This window comes from Physella acuta, unplaced genomic scaffold, assembly GCF_028476545.2.
Source record: "Physella acuta isolate Inbredline_101_S28 unplaced genomic scaffold, ASM2847654v3 ptg002289l, whole genome shotgun sequence".
NCBI lineage: Eukaryota > Metazoa > Mollusca > Gastropoda > Physidae > Physella > Physella acuta.
Window position 1 is genome coordinate 1 of NW_026733787.1, and position 21,224 is coordinate 21,224.

The 21,224-nt window shown below is 36.4% G+C and overlaps 2 protein-coding genes across 5 annotated transcripts; both read left to right on the forward strand.

Annotated features, from left to right (window-relative positions):
* Positions 1–6,299: 6,299 nt before the first annotated feature.
* On the forward strand, positions 6,300–9,005 carry LOC131932835 (gamma-interferon-inducible lysosomal thiol reductase-like; the record flags this gene model as incomplete). Its single annotated transcript, XM_059289742.1, has 6 exons — positions 6,300–6,485; positions 6,774–6,848; positions 7,082–7,180; positions 7,350–7,496; positions 7,952–8,020; positions 8,275–9,005. Coding segments are annotated over 6 exons (630 nt in total), but the record flags the coding sequence as incomplete, so codon positions are not given.
* A 2,294-nt stretch (positions 9,006–11,299) lies between these two features.
* On the forward strand, positions 11,300–19,874 carry LOC131932837 (uncharacterized). Of its 4 annotated transcripts, none has more exons than XM_059289744.1 (7): positions 11,300–11,459; positions 13,947–14,143; positions 15,250–15,377; positions 15,931–16,035; positions 16,587–16,669; positions 17,147–17,374; positions 17,744–19,874. In XM_059289744.1, the coding sequence occupies exons 2-7, from the start codon at positions 13,959–13,961 to the stop codon at positions 17,846–17,848; spliced, it is 834 nt and encodes a 277-aa protein (XP_059145727.1). In that variant the 5' UTR covers positions 11,300–11,459; positions 13,947–13,958; the 3' UTR covers positions 17,849–19,874. The 4 variants fall into 4 exon arrangements, with proteins under 4 accessions (XP_059145727.1, XP_059145728.1, XP_059145730.1 ...); XM_059289745.1 differs by lacking the exon at positions 11,300–11,459 and adding an exon at positions 11,531–11,615; XM_059289747.1 differs by lacking the exon at positions 11,300–11,459 and adding an exon at positions 12,645–12,748.
* The last annotated feature ends 1,350 nt before the right edge of the window (positions 19,875–21,224 follow it).

Here is a 21,224-nt window from a genome sequence, read left to right on the forward strand (position 1 = left end):
AATCATTTGTAGTTTGGCTTCAATGTTGAAATAAAATGCAGCATAATTTTTTAAAGCACAAATGTTAAAGAATCATTAAAATACACAGAACACAGGGCATACATTTGTTTAAAAAAAGTTACAATTAATCAAAAGATATTAAAATAATTTTGTCTCTTGTATTTATGGTATCATGCATAAAATGTCTGTCAAATGTTTTATTTTATACTTTGATGATACAAGACTTATCTTTTCATGTGTAGCTTTTTTGTTCATTCTGCTATAGAAATAAAGAATTATAAGTTGCATTCCTTGATGATATTAATAAACAAAAATGGGAAGTAACAAAAAATAATTTAATATTCCTTGAGAAACACATCAATTTACATAACTGCGAAATGTAACAATTGATTAATAAAAGTATTAAAAGGAGTCGATTGTTTTAATGTCAAATGAATGTCTTGAGTTTATAGAAAAAACTACCGAACTGGAAATTCGCGTGTATTCCGCAGATCATTTGGTACATTAAATACCATTCAATGATTTCTCCAGCATTATCTTACCTAGCGAACCACACCAATCAAAAGTTATTTCCCTTACATCTCCAATGATGGTGTGTGTCCTGAATCAAGCTGTTAGGTAGATGTGTAATGTGTTTGTCGTCCTGGATAGTGGTAGGCTTATGAAGCATTTTTTTAATTATTCAATAAACCTAGTCATTATGAACACAAGAATTCGTATAAAAGGTGTAGTTTTGTTTAGAAAATCGAATAGGACTCTATTTTGTCGTTGACGCTCTATACAATGGAAGGGGGGAGGGGCGGCATGTGGACATATACACCCTGGTGGAACATGAAGACCCGTGGGGATGTATAGACCAAAGTAGGGCATGTGAGAGTAGAGCCAGATGGAACATGTAGACCTGTTTCTGTGACCTCGGCATATGAGGGAACAGTGGCGTAGCGAGGTCGGGTGTCACCCGTTGCTGTACTTAATGGTGTCACCACAACCCCCCCCCCCCACCCATTAAAAAATTATATATATATATAGGGGGGCTAACACCAAGACAAAATTTGCAGAAGAAAAATGCTTGTTTGCCAGTTCAATTAAAAATTAATTAAAGTTAAATTTTCTGTTAATCACAAATCAACAATTTATAACAACAATTATGAATATCGTTAATATTACGACAGCAGCAGTGATTAAATCTTATAAAACATACATGTACGCATATATGGCTTATATTTAAATTATAAGCCTATGTAGGCCGATACACAGACACATATATATATATATATATATATATATATATATATATATATATATATACACTTTGTTTCGCGGGGGGGGGGGGGGTGAAACTACGAAATGCGACGCCACTGTTTAAAGCCTATGGGTATCAAGTATATTTTTTTGTCAAATCTAAAAAAAACATAATTTTTTTTTAAATTAAGTCACTATCATTACTATCAATAATTCTTCCTCTTCTTTGTTATTTAGTAATGGCAAAGTAAATGTCCTCCCAATTTAATTAGTATTACATGTCAAAATGGGGCTTAGAACTCCGGACTTTTGGGAGTTAGCAATCTTCTAATTATGTGATAATGCCCGCCCCCTCTCCCATCCCTTTATTTTTTTTTAATTTATTTTTAAAATACACGCATTGCAGAAGAGAATGAGCGAGAGGTCCAAAGATGACGTCACTCCGAGTGTGGGGAAGGGGCAGTGGCGTAGCGAGGTCGGGTGTCACCCGGTGCGGCACTTAAGGGTGTCACACACCCCCCCCCCCAGAGGCATATAGACCCTTCCCAGGGACAAACTTTCAAATTTTCGATTTTGAACCCCACCCTCAAACTTTCGATTTGCACCCCCCCCCTCCTCAAGTTTTCCATTTGCACCCCCCCTCAAACTTTCGATTTGCACCCCCACCCCCCCCCCCCCCCCCCCGAGTTTTTCTCTATATATTTTGCTATTTTTTGCCTTGGTGTCACCCCCCTAAATGGTGTCACCCGGTGCGGTCCGCACCCCCCCGACCCCCCCTCGCTACGCCCCTGGGAAGGGGTCGGACTTTTAAGACTGTGTGGAGAACGGAAGGGTTTAAATAAAATTGAGGGAAAATCGCGTGGCAAAGAAAGGCTCGCCAAAACGAACCTGAAAGAGGACCCTATAATGATGGGGGGCAGTAGAAAAGATCTGTCACCTCTGGGTTCAATTAATGCATTTGTCACATTCACCCCCCCCCCCCCCCCCCACAATTTATGTAGAAAATGTATTGGCCACTCTAGTGTCCGGTGCAAATATCCACCCCCCCCCCCCCCCCCCGACAATAACTTCAAAGTTTTAAAGTTAAACATTAGCGACCATTGGATTAATTAAGCTGGAAGATTAGCCTAGGCCTAATTATTTGTACAGCGAGCTAAATTTTGAAGGCTGTGTGTGGTGTGGTCAACGGAAATTACTCAAAATTAGACAGAAGGTAGAGAATTAGACTTTTTACTTACATATGAAATTTCATTTATCTATCTGAAATAGTACTCAAGTTGTAGGCTTTTGAAAAATTCAAAGTAGAAAAAGTACCACTTCCGATTATAGGAAATCGCTCAAAAGTTGATACGGATCTACGATTTTGATAAAATACTTATATATGAAATGTCATCAACCTAGCTGTAACGGTACTCACGTTATCGTGTTTGACTGTCTCCTAACCCTCATCGTCCTAACTTTCTTGCCTTCCCCATCAAGCCTAACCTAATTTACATGTCGCCAAAAGTTCTGGGGTACCTGATTAAAAATGTCAAACCCAGCTAATAAGCTTCTCCTGCTTTCTCGGTCCGCCCCCCCCCCCCCCCCCCACTAAGGTCGCCCGGGTCAATTAGATACGTGTCTGCTACACCTACCCCCTAAATGATGTCGCCGTAATTACAATCTAATTCTAACCCGTGCTTCGTCGATCGTCTCCGTCACGTGCATTGTCAATCCTACGCCTGCATCTACGCCACCACACTGTGGCTGTGAATCATTGATCAAGTTAATACAGTACTAGATCTATCACCAATAACGACAACTCTACGTTATCCTCGTCCAGCGTTGTCTCAACACCTTTCTGCTGTTCTTTCATATAACTGTGCTAAGCCTACTATATTCCATATCGATCTAGAACTAGAATCCATAACCATCAGTTTTTTTTATGTTTCTAGGCCTAAACAGACCATATTTAATAAATCAACTAGCAACGAGACAAGTTGAGTTTGTATTTTGGAATTTAGATCAATGAAGAAAGGTACCTGCTATCCAGTGTTTCTTCCAGACTTTTTTCTCCGGGGGGGGGGGGGGCACTTTAATTTTCGGGGGGGGGGGGGGGAGGCGGTAGACTTTCTTCGGGTGGGGGGGGGGGCGAACACTGTTAAAAGTATATATTTTCTATATAAATTATATAAATTTGAGATATTCCACGCAAAAAAAAAAAGATAGCAGCAGTTTCTTCCAGGCATCTCTTCGGGGGGGGGGGGGGGGGCAAAGCCTCCCCCGAACGAAATGAAATGAGATGCCTGAAAGAAACTGCTGCTATCTATTTTTTATGCATGGAATATCTCAAATGATCAGTATGCAAGCAAGACTTAGTGTATTTTAATGTTCTTAAATAGTTTCCTATTAAAATTCTCTGAGCGGGGCATAATTAGATTCTAAATACCCCAATCACAAATTGGACCTTAACCTTACGATGACGATAGCCCAGACGTAATTGAAAGTCTCGTGATCCTCACGTGACTGTTTTACGCCAAACTATCATGTGATCATTTCCAAACGACAACCAACATGTTAAGATCGCTTTTTGTGTGTCTCTGCTTTTTTGCTAATTTTTATTTTTTCCAGTGCCACATGCAATCTCCCACCACAGTTTTGGTGTGATAATGCAGAAATTGCACATAAATGCTCGGTGAGTAACATATGCAAATTGTATAAGACAAATACATCAAGTTAATCTAGAATCCTTGTTTATGTTTAACCCTTTACCTATTGACGGTACTTATAAGTACCACTTTAATTAAGTGCCTGTATTATTTTTAATTTAATGCGAATTTTAAAAATTATTGAAGTAATTAATAGTATTATCTCCCCTGGGGCGCCGGTATTGGAGGGATCGATGCTTTTTTGAAAATTACTGGCGTGGCGCCATTTTCAATGTCTTGCTATATCGGTAGTTCACAATTCTTTCTGTACAGTTCTGATTTGATTTTGTTTTACCTTCTTTTTCAAGTTTTCTACCCCAAATATTTTTTATTGACATCTTCAATAGTCAGACAAACGCGTTTAACTTCTAGTTATACAATTTTAATCAAATTGTCTTTGTATTAGATCGGTGTTTACAAGTGGACTTATAAGTACCGTCAGGGCACACTGTCACTTTTTTTAGGATTTTTAGGAAATGGCAGATTTTTTTATGTGGAGTTACATAAATATTGTCTTGATAATTAATTATTAAAATGTACTCAAAAAAAATGATATTTACCCATTTATAAGAAGGTTAGCATATGGTTTACCTAAGAAATATTGTAATTACATGTTCATTTCTAGTTAGTAGCAGTTGCAGGCTCGTTTACAAGGTTTAGTATACTTCATTTGTATACCAAAGCCTAGTTCTAGTTGTAAGATTTAATTTGATAGTTGTATTTACTGCAATAAACTGTCTTGCCTACAATAACTAGCATTTACGCAATGAATACCTGTAGACTAGCAATAGTCCATACTTCTGCATATAGTATAGCTAGATCTATAAGGTAAATATTAATCAGTAAACAGAAAACAGTAGGCCACTACGGCTATCCTAAACACAATAAGCTCACGTCTATTTATGAACTTTACACTGTAGTGTAGACTTGTCATAACATTCTAGTAGGCTACAATTATACTAGTATTACTAGTAGTTGTGTGCTGAATGACTAGGCTTTTGTTTGTTTATGCGGCTCATTGTAATAGCTATTGGAAGCTTCCAGCAAAAGCATGTTCAGTCCGGGCAACCGTTCATCATTCCTTTGTGGCCCCTGGTGAGCAAAGGGCTGCAACCACACATCTCCAGCGGGCTCAGTTTTGGGCTGCTCTCCTAATCTGTGCCCATGTGAGCCTAGCTGTTTTCGCCTCTTCTTCAAGCGTTCTTCTCCATGTCTTCATTCTTTAAACTAATTCAGACTGTAACTGTAATCAAAATCATTACAACACTAGGCTACTACTAGACAGTACTAGACTAGTGTAGATCTACTAACAACAGGGTAGTTGTAGTGTAATGAAAAATGACTTTGAAACAGTGTTTCTTCCAGACTTTTTTCTCCGTGGGTGTACTTGAAATTTTCGGGGGGGGGGGGGGCAAACAACAATTTCCGGGGGAGGGCGGACACTGTCAAAAGTATATATTTCCTATATAAATTTCATTTCGTTCGGGGGGGGGGGGGGGACGGGACGGGACGGTAGACTTTCCCTCCCCCCCCCCCCCCCAAGAGATGCCTGGAAGAAACTCTGCTTTAAAATGTCTCTAAATACGTTTTTTACTCATTGCCTAGTATTAGTAATTTTTAGTAATGTCTAGCCTTCTTCTAGAAATCTAGTTTTAGTAATCAGTAGCGCAAACTGTACTGGGTCTAAATCTAGTCAAAACTAGTTCTAACTTGTTTAAGTTTAGAGTTTTAGATCTACTTCTAGAAAAAATTATATCTGCTAAAAAGTGAAACTGGGTTCTGAAGTTTAAAATTTTTCTAAGATTTAATTTTACTTAATTTGCTTCCTCTGTCGTGCTTAATGATAATCATGGCTTCATCATATGCTTCATCATGGATAAAAACTGGCAAACGAAATTTTGATCGCATCTACCAAACCAATTTCTCGTACAAGGGTCAAGAATTACTTAAGTTTTTCCTAAATTACTAACGTAATAATTTTATCACTCTATCTGCACAGTTCAATTTTATTCTATTGAAAGTATTTTTAAATAAAAAGAATGTTTCAATAGCAAGCTTATATATAATTATGCACTAAAAAGAACATAAATGATTTTCTTCAAAGGTGCATCAATATTTTTAAAAAATGAAAATAGTGGGTCCCTATTTAGGATATAAATTATGTATTAAGTACCATGAAGCCTACTAAAAGTCAATTATAGTACCACACTTCAATTTTTTTTAAATGGTGGTGCGTTATTGTATTTTGAAAAAGTAATACTCTACAAAATCTGGCATTTTGTTTATTTGACAATATAACACTAATTGTACCACTGCTCGCAATGACACCACGTGAGCGTCTATTCAGACCTGCGAGTTGTTTTTCCCCAGGTGGATGAGCAATGCAAAAAGCAAGCATGGAGGGTAGATGAAGAGGCTGCACCAGTCAATTTTGCGCTGTATTATGAGAGTTTGTGTCCAGGCTGCGAGAACTTCATCACCACCATGCTTTTCCCAACTTTCCAGAAAATTGGAAGCATCATGAATCTTACTTTGGTGCCCTATGGAAATGCTAAGGTGGGTCGTTTCATTTGCATTGCCATGTAGCTAATGGCATATCTAGAGTCCTCCAGTCTGCAGTTGAGTTTACTTAAGACTTTTTTTGCTTTTAGAAAAAAAATTAAAAGCTGATATCAATATTAAGTCCTTTAATTGAGAATGAGAAATGAATATAATGCTAGCTTATTTCATCTTTGATGTTCAGTTTCAAATTCTAACTGTAACCAAAGGGAAATAGCCCAATTAATATTTATTCCTATGAAAATTGGACACTTTTTTTATGTGTGATTAAAATCTTGAACACAGGAAAAACAAGTCGGCCACAACTGGGTGTTTGAATGTCAACATGGTGAGAACGAGTGTCTGGGAAACATTATTGAAGTAAGTCATTTACAAGGGTATTTTGAGAAACATTGAAGTAAGTCATTCACATTGGCATTTGGGAAACATTATTGAAGTAAGTAATCACATGTGCATTGCGGAAACACTGAATAAAGTCATCTTTCATATGTCTGCAACCACCTCACATCAACATTCTCATAATGAGATTTTTTAAAGTTACCACATACACTGAAAACATTATGTTTTGAGTGAAATTAAACTATTTATTTCAGACTTGCGCCATTGCTCTTGTCCAGAAAATAGAAGTTTACTTTCCCTTCATCAACTGCATAGAGGACAGTGACCTTTCACCCTTGTCTGCTGCTAAGCAGGTAAGTACATTTGGGCTTTTATTTAAGATTTTATTTTTACATTCTTATAGTAAAACTACATTATTTTTAAAAAAATGTATTTAAACAGTTAGAAATTAGACTTAATTTTACATTGATTTTTTTTATTGTTTTGATAAGATATGACTTTTTTAAAAATGGCCTTCCATAGTGCGCCCAGCAGTTTCCTGTACCATTGGACTCCATTTTGAATTGCAGCAGATCCACTGTGGGAAACAATTTGGAGCACCAGATGGCCCTACAGACAGAAGCCTTACAGCCTCCTCATACATCTGTGCCATGGGTTACCTTAAACGGAGTAGGTTCCCTTTAAAAAAAATACTCTCCTATTTCTGGAATCCAATTGTTGTATAAATGTGTGTACTAAGAACCATCAGCAAATCTCAACACCAAAAACAGTTGTAAATGTCGAATTTCAAAGCTGAACTATACATTCAACATTGTAATAACCATTTGTTAAATTAGTGTTAAGTTATTTTTTGACCCTGTTTCCTCTATTGTAGTAAAATAGTCTCTTGAACTTATGAGGTAATTTTTTTTTTAACATCTGCATGTTAAAGAATAGTGTAAACGTGTGCACAATACACTGCTGCTTCAATCGTTTAAATCTCTGAATTATTTCTAATGCTACATCAGATTTAGGTAGTGATGGTGGGAACTAATTTTATAAGGTGTACATTGAGATCAGATGCAAGTAGTGAAGTAGTGATGGTGTACAAAATAAAATTATTCAATTTTTAATTCATTTTCAAGGAACACACTGAGGAGATAGAGACGGCAGCTGAAACAGATCTTGTTAAACTTATCTGTGATACATACCAGGTTTGTGTAGACAATTTTCAAACTCTAAAACCAATGTAGAATCATTTAATGTAGAATAGCTTCCCAGTCATTGCACATTTATTTCTAATTCGAGTGGGGCGGAAATTGTCTTCTTTTCATTTTCTGATTGGTCTATCAAAAAGTACCCTGGAGTCTAAGTAATAGATTTAGTGATTGGTTTACTAAAAAGTGCAAAAAGTCTATTTGAAAACTCCTAAGACAGTGAATTGAACAAAACAATTTTTTTTTTGCAGGGCACCAAGCCTGCAGCATGTAACCAGAAGCAACCGAGACACACGAAGTTCTAAAGTCTTTGTTTGGTTAACTAAACCAAGTCTTTGTTTGGCTAACTAAACCAAGTCTTTGTGTAGTTAACTAAACCAAGTCTTTGTTTGGCTAACTAAACCAAGTCTTTGTTTGGTTAGCTAAAACAGGTCATGTTTGGCTAACTAAATCAAGTCTTTGTTTGCCTAACTAAACAAAGTGTTTGGTTGGATGACAATGTGTAAAGAAGTTTTGTCTTTTATCATTTTCTTCAATGCCACTGTCATCTAGCACCAGTTTTCTCACACACTGTAAGCTAGCACCAATTTTTTTATACATTGTAAACCAGTACTAATCATTGATACACCAATCACAGACCATAGCCTTGCATTGAACTTCAATACAAATCCACTTTCTAGTCTAGAATAATCATTTGTAGTTTGGCTTCAATGTTGAAATAAAATGTCACTTAATTTTTCCTAAGCACAAACGTTAAACCTTCATTAAAGTACTCAGAACACAGGGCATATATTTATTTAAAAAATACTACAATTAATCAAAAGATATTCAATATTTTTGTCTCTTGTATTTATGGTATCATGCATAAAATGTCTGTCAAATGTTTTTATTTTATACTTTGATGATACAAGAATTTTCTCTTATCTTTTCATGTGTAGTTTTTTTTGTTCATTCTGCTAGAAATAAAGAATTTTTATCTGAACTATTCTTCACTTGATTTAAGCTATGTGTATGAGTATGCTGTGAAAGTGGTACACTGCATTGCCTTATCCAGTAGAGATGAAATAGAAAAAATATAAATAAAATTTGAAATATATTGCTGTTGTAAGTGGTCCACCTCTCACCCCCACCCCAGAGAAAATCTGTTTACCACTGGAAACTTGATCGATCTAGTAAACCTCAAGTCCTCTTTAAAAAATAAAGTAGACTCCGTCTTTTTCAGTGACCTCGGCATAGGAAAGGATAGTGTAGTCAGCACTATGCCACTGCCGCATTTTGCAAATCAGGTAACATCAGAGCTGGGTGCTCTCTGGGACGTTCTGTGTGTTTGAACTGGAGATTTTCAGGTTAGCAGTAGTATGCTCTATCATTCGACCACCCTGTCCCATGCTAGACATACTTCGACTAAATAACCAATAAATAGAACTAAACTGAAGAAGGAATTCGTTTAGACAAAAAAATAGAACTATTTTATTGACTGGAGCAGATACACGGTACAAGTGCAAAGTGTTGCTATGTTATATACTATTCTACACCTGAACAATTATCCTATGCACGACATGGCTTATGTTATTGAGTATCTACATATTTTGGTACATATTAACATACATAGGCGTTAATAATAATATTCAAAATAAATATAATTCACTAATATTTAAAATTGCAAACTCCAAACATTCTTAGATTTTTAAGGTAATTTTTTTTTATTAAATTTGGTTTTCTATCTAAACTAGATTCAAATAATTCAAACATTGCAAAAATAAAAATTGTAGAAAATAATGAACTTTTTTCTCAATATGCATGGCTGAACATTAACTGAACAATAGGAGGAAATACCTTTCTACTATTGAATACTTTTTGTGTTTAACAAATTTCGTAATAAAGTATAGGTTGCATCCCTTGCTGATATTAATAAATAGAATGGGAAGTAACAAAAATAATTTAATATTCCTCGAGAAACACATCAATGTACGTGATTGCGAAATGTAACAATTGATTAATAAAAGGAGTCGATTGTTTGAATGTCAAATGAATGTCTTGAGTTTATAGAAAAACTACCGAACTGGAAATTCGTGTGTATTCCGCAGATCATTTGTACATTAAATACCATTCAATGATTTCTCCAGCATTATCTTACTTCTTACCTAGCTAACTCACGAGTCTCCCCTATCAAAAGTTATTTCCCTTACATCTCCAATGATGGTGTGTGTGTCCGAATCAGCTGTTAGATATCGATGTGTTTGTCATCCTGGATTGTGGTTAGCTTATGTAGCATATGTTCAATAAACATAGTCATTACGAACACAGAAGAATTCGCATAAAAGGTGTTTTGTTTAGAAAAATGTTTAGGCCTCAATACATCGTTGATGCTATACGCTATACTATGGGGGGGGGGGGGGGGGGGGGCAAGTGGACATATAGACTGACCCTGGTGGAGAATGTAGACCTAGGTAGGGCATGCACTAGGTAAGGCATGCAGACACAGGTGGAACATGTAGACCTGTTTTAGTGACCTCGGCATTGGAGGGGATAGTGTGGTCAGGTACCCATCAGAGCTGGGCGGACTAGAGCCCGGGATCCGAACTCGAGACTTTCAGGTTAGCAATCGAAAGCTCTGCCATTCGACCACGTTGTGTCTGCTTGATAAAGGGTCTACTGGCTAGTTTGAGTGGTCTACATTACGTGTGAGTAGGTTTGGACATTCAGACAAGTAAAAAGTCGGGGTTCACTCACTCGATGATTTATACGCGACACTGCAGTCTACTGCTTGCTTGATGCTCAAAGTTATGTCTTAAGGGAGTCGTTAAAAAGTGTGTACAAGTGCCGGCACTACAGGCCTATTGAAGGAAGGACGCGTCGATGTGTCGTGTTCGTCCAACGCCATGACACCGGAAGTAGACTCGAGTGGGTTGCGCCATGCAGGACCGATGCACTCCCCCCCCCCCCATTTCTTACTGACCTAGACTCCCCCCACCCCCTTGTTGTCACATAACACATCCTTTTGTCATCGTTATCTGGCGTAATTATATATAAATCTAAATTTAGAAGAAAAAAAAGTTTGAAAAAAAAAAGAACATAAATAGCTTCCTCGTTCTGTGATTGTCGTATGCGCCATTTTATGTTATAAGCCTTCGTGATGAAAATTTAAAATTTATTTTCTGGATGAGTAAAAAAAAAAAAACAACTTTCCAAACGATGTCAAACGACCTTGACATTGAGTGATCTCAACAGACTAGCTAAGGAAGGGCGAGATTATCGGTGATTAAGTCAGGGCGAGGGGCTGGCAGGGTTCGCCCCTGCTTGTTGAGTGAGGCTTATGGCGTGCCGTGTACACATGTGTAGCTGTACCGTAAACACGGGCATCACGCAGGCATTTTAAATGTGGCAGTCGAGCTCACGGCTGCTGACTGTTCATGTGAATGTGAGGTGACCAGCGGTAAGTGGCTGACCACTCGTCTGGTGGCACTGGTTGATCTAGATTCTAGGTGCTGTTATTGTGTGACGGGTGTCGTTGTAGATTAGTTGGTTGTTTTTTTATTTTTTCTTGTGAGGTTCGTTGAGGAATAGTGAACTTAGTGAACTAGTTGTCATGGTTCGTTGGTCATTGTGTATTTTAGAAAATTCATGTAACTTTACACAATTTCAGTTTTATTAATTATCATTTGAAAAAGTAATATATGCTAAGATCTAGGCTCTAAATTATGTTATTATATATATATATATATATATATATATATATATATATATATATATATATATATATATATATATATATATATATATATATATACACACAAACATAATAGGCCTATATGATTTATAGGTTTATCAAAATGTGATTTATTGTGCAGTGTTGAATTTTGTGTGCTAAACAGCACTTTAATTGTGTGATATTGAACATGGGCAGGTGATCGACCCCCCCCCCCCCCCCCCCCCCCCACCCCCCCCGATTTTTTTCCCAGCATGATTGCTAATTAGTGAGGACTAGAGAGTAAAAAAAAACTAATCAGATAATTAGTGGGTCACAGCAGCGTATCAAGTCTCATCATCTAAAACTCCGTGTCATGAATGACGGGTGATCTCCCTTGTTTAGCTGATGACGGGTGATCTCCCCTGTTAAATGAGTGACGGGTCATCTCCCCTTGATTGTTGTGTGTACCTCGGGTACAGTGGCGGATTGAGACTGCCCGGGCAGCGACCAGACGCACGTGAATTTTGTCCCCACTCCATATAAATATATTTTTTTAACGTCTATTAGCTATAACCAATTGAAATAGTTAGTCCTGGTAATACAAGACCAATGACCTCGGATAAATTTCAGCCAGGGGCCTCGCTCAAGCTTAACCCGTCCATACATGGGTCATGGTCTAGTTGTTCAGTATTTGGGTTATTATACCAGGCGGGCTGGTAATTCAGTCTGATGTTTAAAGTCTGACTACACCTGCCTACAAGATTAAATTAACTGCTAAATGCCGAGACCTAAAACGACACTCTGAAGCTCCACGTTCTTCGGGAAGTTTATCACAAATTACATTCATCGATATAATTAATGTATAGAGAGAGACGATTTTTTGTGACTTAAGTTTTACAGTAAATTTATTTTGACCCAACCTACAATAGGATGTCTACAGTAATCAAGAGATTCATCTGTGCACGCCACAGTTGAGTCAAAGGGAAATAACTTCATATTCTAAATCATTGAAATTTTCAACATATTTATTTATGGTAAGAGAAAATTATTCGTGGCTATTTTTATACTGTACACCGGTCCATTTGATAACACATTGAGTTTGTTTACATTGCGGAGATGTATGATAGTGATAAGACCACGCCTATCTATTGTGTGTATAAAAACATGGTCGGCGTGACTTACCGAAACAAATATTGTCGTCTGGTGGGACATTCCTCACACGTGACCTAGGGGGAAGGAGAAACCAAGGTAGTTAGGCCTGCATGGCTAAACAAAGGCGTCCTGTGGTCATGTTAAACCCATCTAATTAATTAATTTAATTAGGCCTACACTCGTGACGTCTATCTTGTAATTACCAAAACGAAATGATTTTTTTTTACTATGGTTTGGGTGTGTGTTTAATTAAATACAGTCCTTCACTAGACTCTAGATCTTGTACTTGACAGCTCTAATGAAAATTAAATACACCATTGGACCCAGAGTAAATCTAAATCCTAGACATGAATGTACGACTTAATGAAGGATATTACGAGACATGTTGACCTAAATGATTAAAACATGGGATGTAGACCTGCTAGGATAATCCATATTTTTAAACAATAAGTGTGTGGTCGTCCACGCTTTTTTTTAACACTCCTCCCATCCGCCACACACTGTTACAAAAAGCCAAACCACCCCCCCCCCCTAAAATGAAGTCACACCTCGGTCTACAACCAGATCCCCCTCCCTCCTACGAGTATGACGTCATTATGGACGACCCATGTGTGTGTGTCATATAGATCTAGGAGTGGGAGGGTTGACACCAGATTGCCTATAGTTTTAATACATTGTTAGAGGTGATAATCTGGGTTACCACCTGTGTGTCACCAATATGTATGTATATATATATATATATATATATATATATATATATATATATATATATATATATATATATATATATATATATATATATATATATATATATATATATACATATGTAAAGGCATATATATGTATGTATATTATATAGATATGTATATAGATATGTTTATATACCTATATAAAACATCTAATTCTGATCTAACTTGACTTAATTAATCTACACCTGTGTGTCACCAATTTATATATATACATACACACACACACACACATATATATATATATATATATATATATATATATATATATATATATATATATATATATATATATATACATGTTTAAAGACATATATTAATTGGTCTACACCAGAGTCAGTAAACCATGAGTGCCAACTGTACAGCAGGTGATGATGCGGCTGAAGACAAGGTGGTGATGAGGAGGTCAAGAAACCTGTTCGCACCTGCCTTTGACCACGTGGACCACAGCAAGAAACCTGGGGAGAAACACGTCAAGTGGAGCGAGTCCACTGAGCTGAGGGAGAGGATGAAGGTTTATAGGAGGAGTCAGTAAGTTAATTTTTGTAGGAGTCAGTTCATGTGTAGGAGTCAGTTGATATGTAGGAGTCAGTAAGTTGATATATAGGAGTCAGTTGATATGTAAGAGTCAGTAAGTTGATGTGTAGGAGTCAGTTGATGTGTAGGATTCAGTAAGTTTATATCGTAGGAGCTAGTAATTTGATCTATAGAAGTCAGTAAGTTGATGTGTAGGAGTCAGTAAATTAATCAATACGAGTCAGTAAGTTAATTTTTGTAGGAGTCAGTAAATTGATCTATAGAAGTCAGTGAATTGATGTGTAGGAGTCAGTAACTTGATGTGTAGGAGTCAGTAACTTTATTTAGGAGTCAGTAAGTTGATGTGTAGGAGTCAGTACATTTATATCATAGGATGTTTATATCATGATGTTTAGGAGTCAGTAAGTTGATGTGTAGGAGTCAGTTGATGTGTAGGATTCAGTAAGTTTATATCGTAGGAGCTAGTAATTTGATCTATAGAAGTCAGTAAGTTGATGTGTAGGAGTCAGTAAATTAATCAATATGAGTCAGTAAGTTAATTTTTGTAGGAGTCAGTAACTTGATTGATCTATAGAAGTCAGTGAATTGATGTGTAGGAGTCAGTAACTTGATGTGTAGGATTCAGTAACTTTTTATTTAGGAATCAGTAAGTTGATGTATAGGAGTCAGTAAATTAATCAATACGAGTCAGTAAGTTAATTTTTGTAGGAGTCAGTAAATTGATCTATAGAAGTGAGTGAATTGATGTGTAGGAGTCAGTAACTTGATGTGTAGGAGTCAGTAACTTTTTATTTAGGAGTCAGTAAGTTGATGTGTAGGAATCAGTACATTTATATCATAGGATGTTTATATCATGATGTTTAGGAGTCAGTAAGTTGATGTTTAGGAGTCAGTTAATGTGTAGGAGTCAATAAGCTAATCTATAGGAGTCAATAAGCTAATCTATATGAGTCAGTACGTTGATCTACAGGAGTCAGTAAATTGAGTAAGTTGATGTGTAGGAGTCAGTAGATTGATCTAAAGAAGTCATAGAATTTATGTGTAGGAGTCAGTAAGTTGTAATCTTCCATAATAATGAATGTGAACCCCTGCCGTTGTAGATTAGACATGCCGTTGGACTACCACCACATAGCACTGGAAGAAAAGAGAGAGAAGGCAGGAGTGAAAGAATGGAGGAGCAGCTTATTGAAAGATGACACAGATGATGAGGAAGAGACTGAACAAAAAAGTTAGTACAGCCAATCATAGTTTTTTTTTCTAATGAAAATGTGTCACATTTTTTTAAACTTCTTGGCAGTAAACAAAAGGGAGATCACCACCACTATAAAATAAACATTTATATACGTGGATTCTTTTGTTGTGTATGGGTTGGCCTAGTGTTGACTAAAAGTAATTCACTTAATCTTATATAAATCCAAGAGCATGAAAACATGTCAGATGAATATTATGAAAAAGAAAAAATCCACAAAAGTTTAAATCAGAAAAAATATTTATTTTGTATCCCTATCCCCCAATTCTTTTGGCTTTGGAGTCACAGGAAGACTAACTTAGCCAATTGTTATATTAACTTATATTGATAAGTTAAGTAAACCTAATTAAGTTAAGTCCCAACTCTTTAGTGGAATAAGTTAAGCTAAGCTACTTATGCATGTGATTAAGTTAACTTAAAAACTGGAGAGTAACACACTACCAAAAAGGTATATAAACCTTCTGCAGTAATCAACTTAAATAAACAAAAACTAATAATTAATTAATCTAATTGAAATCTTCACTGTCGTCAGTTTCTCCGCTAGCTCTTGTACCACCTCCAGCTGCAGAAGCTGCAGCAGTCAGTGAAGATCCTGACTCCACAGATTCCGACGAGCCTGATAATCTCTATGATTTTGGTATTGTTTTTACTCTACTTTTTACAATTTTATTCATTTTTTAAATTACAAATCTAACACCGTGACTTCTGTAAGTGTTATTTTCTGATCTAATGTATATAATAAACATTTTTTTCATTTAGTGGGAGAGTAATTGTAACTAAGAATTGATGTCTAAAAATTTTTTCAATTGCTATTGTACATCTCAAATTAGTATAATTTAATTGTTAATGTATAATGTATGACCTGGTCGAATTGTAGAGTGTAGTAATACAGCTACAAAGTACTCTGGAAGGTTCAGGTTCAGATGCTGACTGAAGTCCTTAGAGCAACTCAGCTCTGATGGGTACCTGACTGGTGGTTGGGAAAGTCAAGACAATGGGGCATAGAACTGACCGAACTATCCCTTTACATGCCAAGGTCACTGGAACAGATAAAACTTACATCATTTGTTCATCATATTGAATGAGTGCACAAAGAAAAGCTAGTACATGTTTACATATGTATCTCAGTATTAAAGGCTACCTTTCTTTCAGTAATTTGACATGTTATTTCTATTTTTTCTGAAACAGACATAGACAAAATGCTGCACATCATCAAAATAAAAACCACAAAGTACACAGTGTATCCAGCGTACTGTTCAGCTGTTGATGCGGTAAGTAAAATACAGCAACATGATTTCACTTGTTTCATACATAGTCTGTTTCATTTCTCTTCATCCTCTAGTCTTTTTTGGTCTGTTAGTTTTATCCCAAGGTTTGGCTCATTGATCTACTTGTCTAATGTTGATCCTATAGGCATTCGATCCACTTACAGATGATTTTAAGTATTAATTATTAAAAGCCTTTTATGCAGATAATTTATAGATTAATATGTAACATGACTTTATCTATCCTTTATCATTTATGTATCTGTCTATGGCTTTTGATTAAGTTAGTAAAGGGAAGGGGCGGGGGGGGGGGGGGGGGGGGGGGGGTAGCAACAACCTAGATGCTAGCACTACACTTATTTTATGCTGAGCTAATTGCTGCCATTAGTTTTCAATTATTAATGCATGATCATCACCTACAGTTTAGTTTTTCATCAACTTTGTATCTATTTCCTGAACATTTACATTTGATCTGAATTCCAGTACAGTGAATGGCTCTCAAATAAAGACAACACAAAAAATCTAACAGAAGAACAATTGAAAACGAAGCAAAGACAACTGGACTTGTACAAGAGAGTTGTTGGCCTTTATGAGAACTGGGGAGACCAGGATGATGATGAGATGTCCTGTACTAAATACAACGAAATCAATTCTCTCCTGGAGGAATCCACAGCACTAGGCCCTGCGCCTGACTGTGTTGCAAGTCTTATTGTACGTAACCAAGTTTTGTAGTATTTTACTTAATATTCAACACATGTCTGCTTAGGGATCAGCCAAGTTTAGACAATGTTTAGCGCCAATTTTAAATTAACCATAACACTAAAATTCAAAATTATATGTTTACTAAATGTGTGCTACGTCACATCTTAAATCTCTGATCCGCTCTGTCCAATTAGCACATTATGACAAAAGTTAGATCTCTATGTGTTACAAGAGGGGGAAATAGATATGGGAATCTTTTTTTTAACTCTATTAGATTTGAAAGGTTGATGTCCATAAGTTAAATATTTTATTATCTACAGGAGTAGTAGTCCAAATTGCAAGTCTTGTGTTTGTAAATGTAATATTTTCATTTTTTAGACGGAGGTGATCAATGCCGAGGAGAATGCACAAAAGCAAGTGGAGGTGTACAACGACATGGTGCAGGAGATTATCACAAGTATAGACACATCAGTGGAAGTTTGAGACACTTGTTTTATGTTTTGGAAGTTTGAGACACTTGTTTTATGTTTTGGAAGTTTGAGACACTTGTTTTATGTTTTGGAAGTTTGAGACACTTGTTTTATGTTTTGGAAGTTTGAGACTTGTTTTATGTTTTGGAAGTTTGAGACTTGTTTTATGTTTTGGAAGTTTGAGACTTGTTTTATGTTTTGGAAGTTTGAGACACTTGTTTTATGTCTGTACAAGTATAGACACATCAGTGGAAGTTTGAGACACTTGTTTTACGTCTGTGTCTGCATGTTCGGGAGTGAATGAAAAAATATTGTGTGGTACTTGTGGTGTGGGGATGGCGCAGACTAACAGGAGAGTGTTAGATTGCTAACCCGAAAGTCTTGAGTTTGAATCTGGGTTCAGGTCTGTAGAATGTCTTTGAGTCTACTCAGCTCTGATGGGTACCTAACTCAAGTTAGAGAAAGTAAAGGGGTCTTGGCATAGTGCTGACTACAGTATCCCTTCATATGCTGAGGTGAACTCTCCTTTGCCCCATGGACCATCGGGTTCAAAAATGGAACTTTACTTGTGGTGTGTGCGAGGTGTGGTGTGGTGTGGTGTGGTGTGGGTGTGTGCGAGGTGTGGTGTGGGTGACCTGCAGAGAGAGAGATATGTGAGAGCTAAGTATGCCATGCATACATCTGGTACTTTACTTGAAAGATAGAATTCTGTTCATTTTTGTATTTGTATAGATACATATTATATAAATAGATGGTGCTTAATTTCTATTTGAGTCCTTGGGGTAATTTATAAAATTATGTCTAATTATTTTATGCATCAATTTTTTCAATTAAGCAACTAACTTTAATAATATTTAGGAAAAATAAAGAAATAATTTTTTTTTTTAAATTCTATTACACAATTTAATTTTGTGTTAGTTTTCTAACATAAAGTAAATAATTCTATTTCACTAGAGACCATTTTTAGTGGGGTAGGCAAATACAAATTAAAAGTTTAAATTATAATAACCAGACTGAAGGAAACAAATCTCTCCATTTCTAACAGTAAAAAAATAAACTTTTGGTTTGTAAGTGGATGCGCTATAACTGCTGACCCAAAAGTCTTTTGAGTTTTAGGGTCTGAGGCAATAAGAAGTACGCAGCACTGATGGGTACCTTAGGAGGTTGTTCATAGTGCTAAATTCTTAATTCCTCATAGGTTAAAGGTAACAGTAACAGATTGACTCTATTTCAATAGCTCTAGTCACCGTTCAGGGTGAAAAGTCAATAACTTTTTGAATCTGAAGTATTATTAAACTATGCTCCAAAAGGAACAGCTGGCTGAAAATCTAAGGGTCAATGCCCTATTTGGCACATAACAGGCTGATATGTAATATTTAATTATGTTTGGGGAAATCCCATCCAACATTACAATTAAAAAAAAATGAAGAAGATTAAGCTAAGCTGATCTTATCAACTAATGACTCAGTTCTAGTTTCTTATATCAACCATAGATTAATTCCCCTTGTAGGTGATTCAAAATGAATTGGCTCCTACTTATCACTATGACATCTCTTTTACTATTTCAATACTAAAATATGAAGCATCATTATTGCTATGATGGGCATTAGATAAATTTTAAATGGTCATATGGTGTTCAGGGTAAATTGAATCTATATTAGGCCTACTTCTCTCCCTTAATTAGCATAATAGATTTAAAACAGTTCAGACTGTTGCTGATATATAAAATGAAAGCTGCTATTTTTGTGTCCATTCTAATTATATATGAGTTCTTAAAGATATTTCTAGTGGACAAAAGAAAAGACAATGTGCAGAAATTAACTTGTTATACATGACAAAAATAGACTACACTCAAAATTCTACTTGATCATTCTTTTGCTTCAAATTTTAAAAGTGTATAAAAGTATTATTTTGTATAATATATCATCTTTATTTATATTAATTTCATTTTTTAAAAATGCTACATGTTTGTCTTTCCTTTATTTTTCCTTAAACCAATATTCAAACTTTGTTATGTAAATATGTACCAAACATTAGTATTATTAACATTAAACTGTTTTATAAATGAAATATGTGTCAGCGTTTTTGCAAGCCTGTGGAATAGTATGGAATCAACACAATTATAAGCAATGGTTATTAAAACAAAATTGTGTGGGGGAGGGTTAACTGCTAAATAATACATAGGACAGAGGGGAATCACCATCAGTGTTTCTTCCAGACTTTTTTCTCCTGGGGGGGGGGGGGGGGGGGGGGTAGACTTTCTTTGGGGGGGGGGGGGGCACTGTAAAATGTATACTTTTCTATATAAATTCCATTTCGTTCGGGGGGGGGGGGGGGACAGAGCCCCACCCCCCTAAGAGATGCCTGGAAGAAACTCTGATCACCATAAGGAGAATAGGCAGGAGGCATCACCACACACATACACACATAAGGAAGTGAGAACCACCATCAGGACACAATACGCCGCGAACAGGGATAAAGCATGGAGGTTAAGGGTTCGCCCATTAATGCCATTCATTACACACCTACACCCGAAATAAAATCACTTCATTCAACCTGCAAATTTAAATTCTTTTTTTTTTATATTCAACAATATTAATTGGGTTGTTTCCCCTTGGCTACGGGTATATTTAGTTCAGTGGCGTAGTGAGGTCGGATGTCACCCGGTGCGGCACTTAATGGTGTACCCCCCCCCCCCCCAGAGGCGTAGAGACCCTTCCCAGGGACAAACTTTCAAATTTTCGATTTGCCCCCCCCCCCCCCCCCCCCCGCAAACTTTCGATTTGCACCCCCCCTCAAGTTTTCGATTTGCACCCCCCCCCCCTCAAACTTTCGATTTGCACCCCCTCCCCCTCGAGTTTTTCTCTATATATTTTGCTATTTTTTGCCTTGGTGTCACCCCCCTAAATGGTGTCATCCGGTGCGGTCCGCACCCCCCGCCCCCCCCCCCCTTCTCGCTACGCCCCTGATTTAGTTAATTATTTTAATATTGCGGAAAACATCGCTAAACACCAGATCTATTTAGAGTTTAGATCTAGATCTACTATTTCATTAAAAATGTTAACAAATCCCTCTAAACTCTAAAGTGAGTCTAAAGCCTCTAAGATTGGCTGCTTTCTTAAATATTAAATTTTATTACAATTATTTAATTTTAAAATGTTTTTAACAAATTAGAGATCTTAAACATGACAACTGAAATAACATTCAGTAGGTATTTAAAATATTTTTCAAAACGCATAATTTTAACACTTTTTTAATCCGTCTTTCTTTTATTAATTTATTTGTTTTTCGTGTAGCCTACGTAGATTTAGATAATATTATAGATCTAGAAGCGAAATTTTTTTAAAGTAGCTTTTTTATGAAGGAGTTACGATAACGCAATCAGGGAC

Bases quoted from the DNA above. Each gene is read 5' to 3' on its own strand.
- LOC131932837 (XM_059289744.1), top strand. From the start codon at position 13,959: ATGAGTGCCAACTGTACAGCAGGTGATGATGCGGCTGAAGACAAGGTG. The intron at 14,144-15,249 runs GTAAGTTAATTT...CTGCCGTTGTAG, and splicing joins AAGGTTTATAGGAGGAGTCA to ATTAGACATGCCGTTGGACT. The intron at 16,670-17,146 runs GTAAGTAAAATA...TCTGAATTCCAG, and splicing joins ACTGTTCAGCTGTTGATGCG to TACAGTGAATGGCTCTCAAA.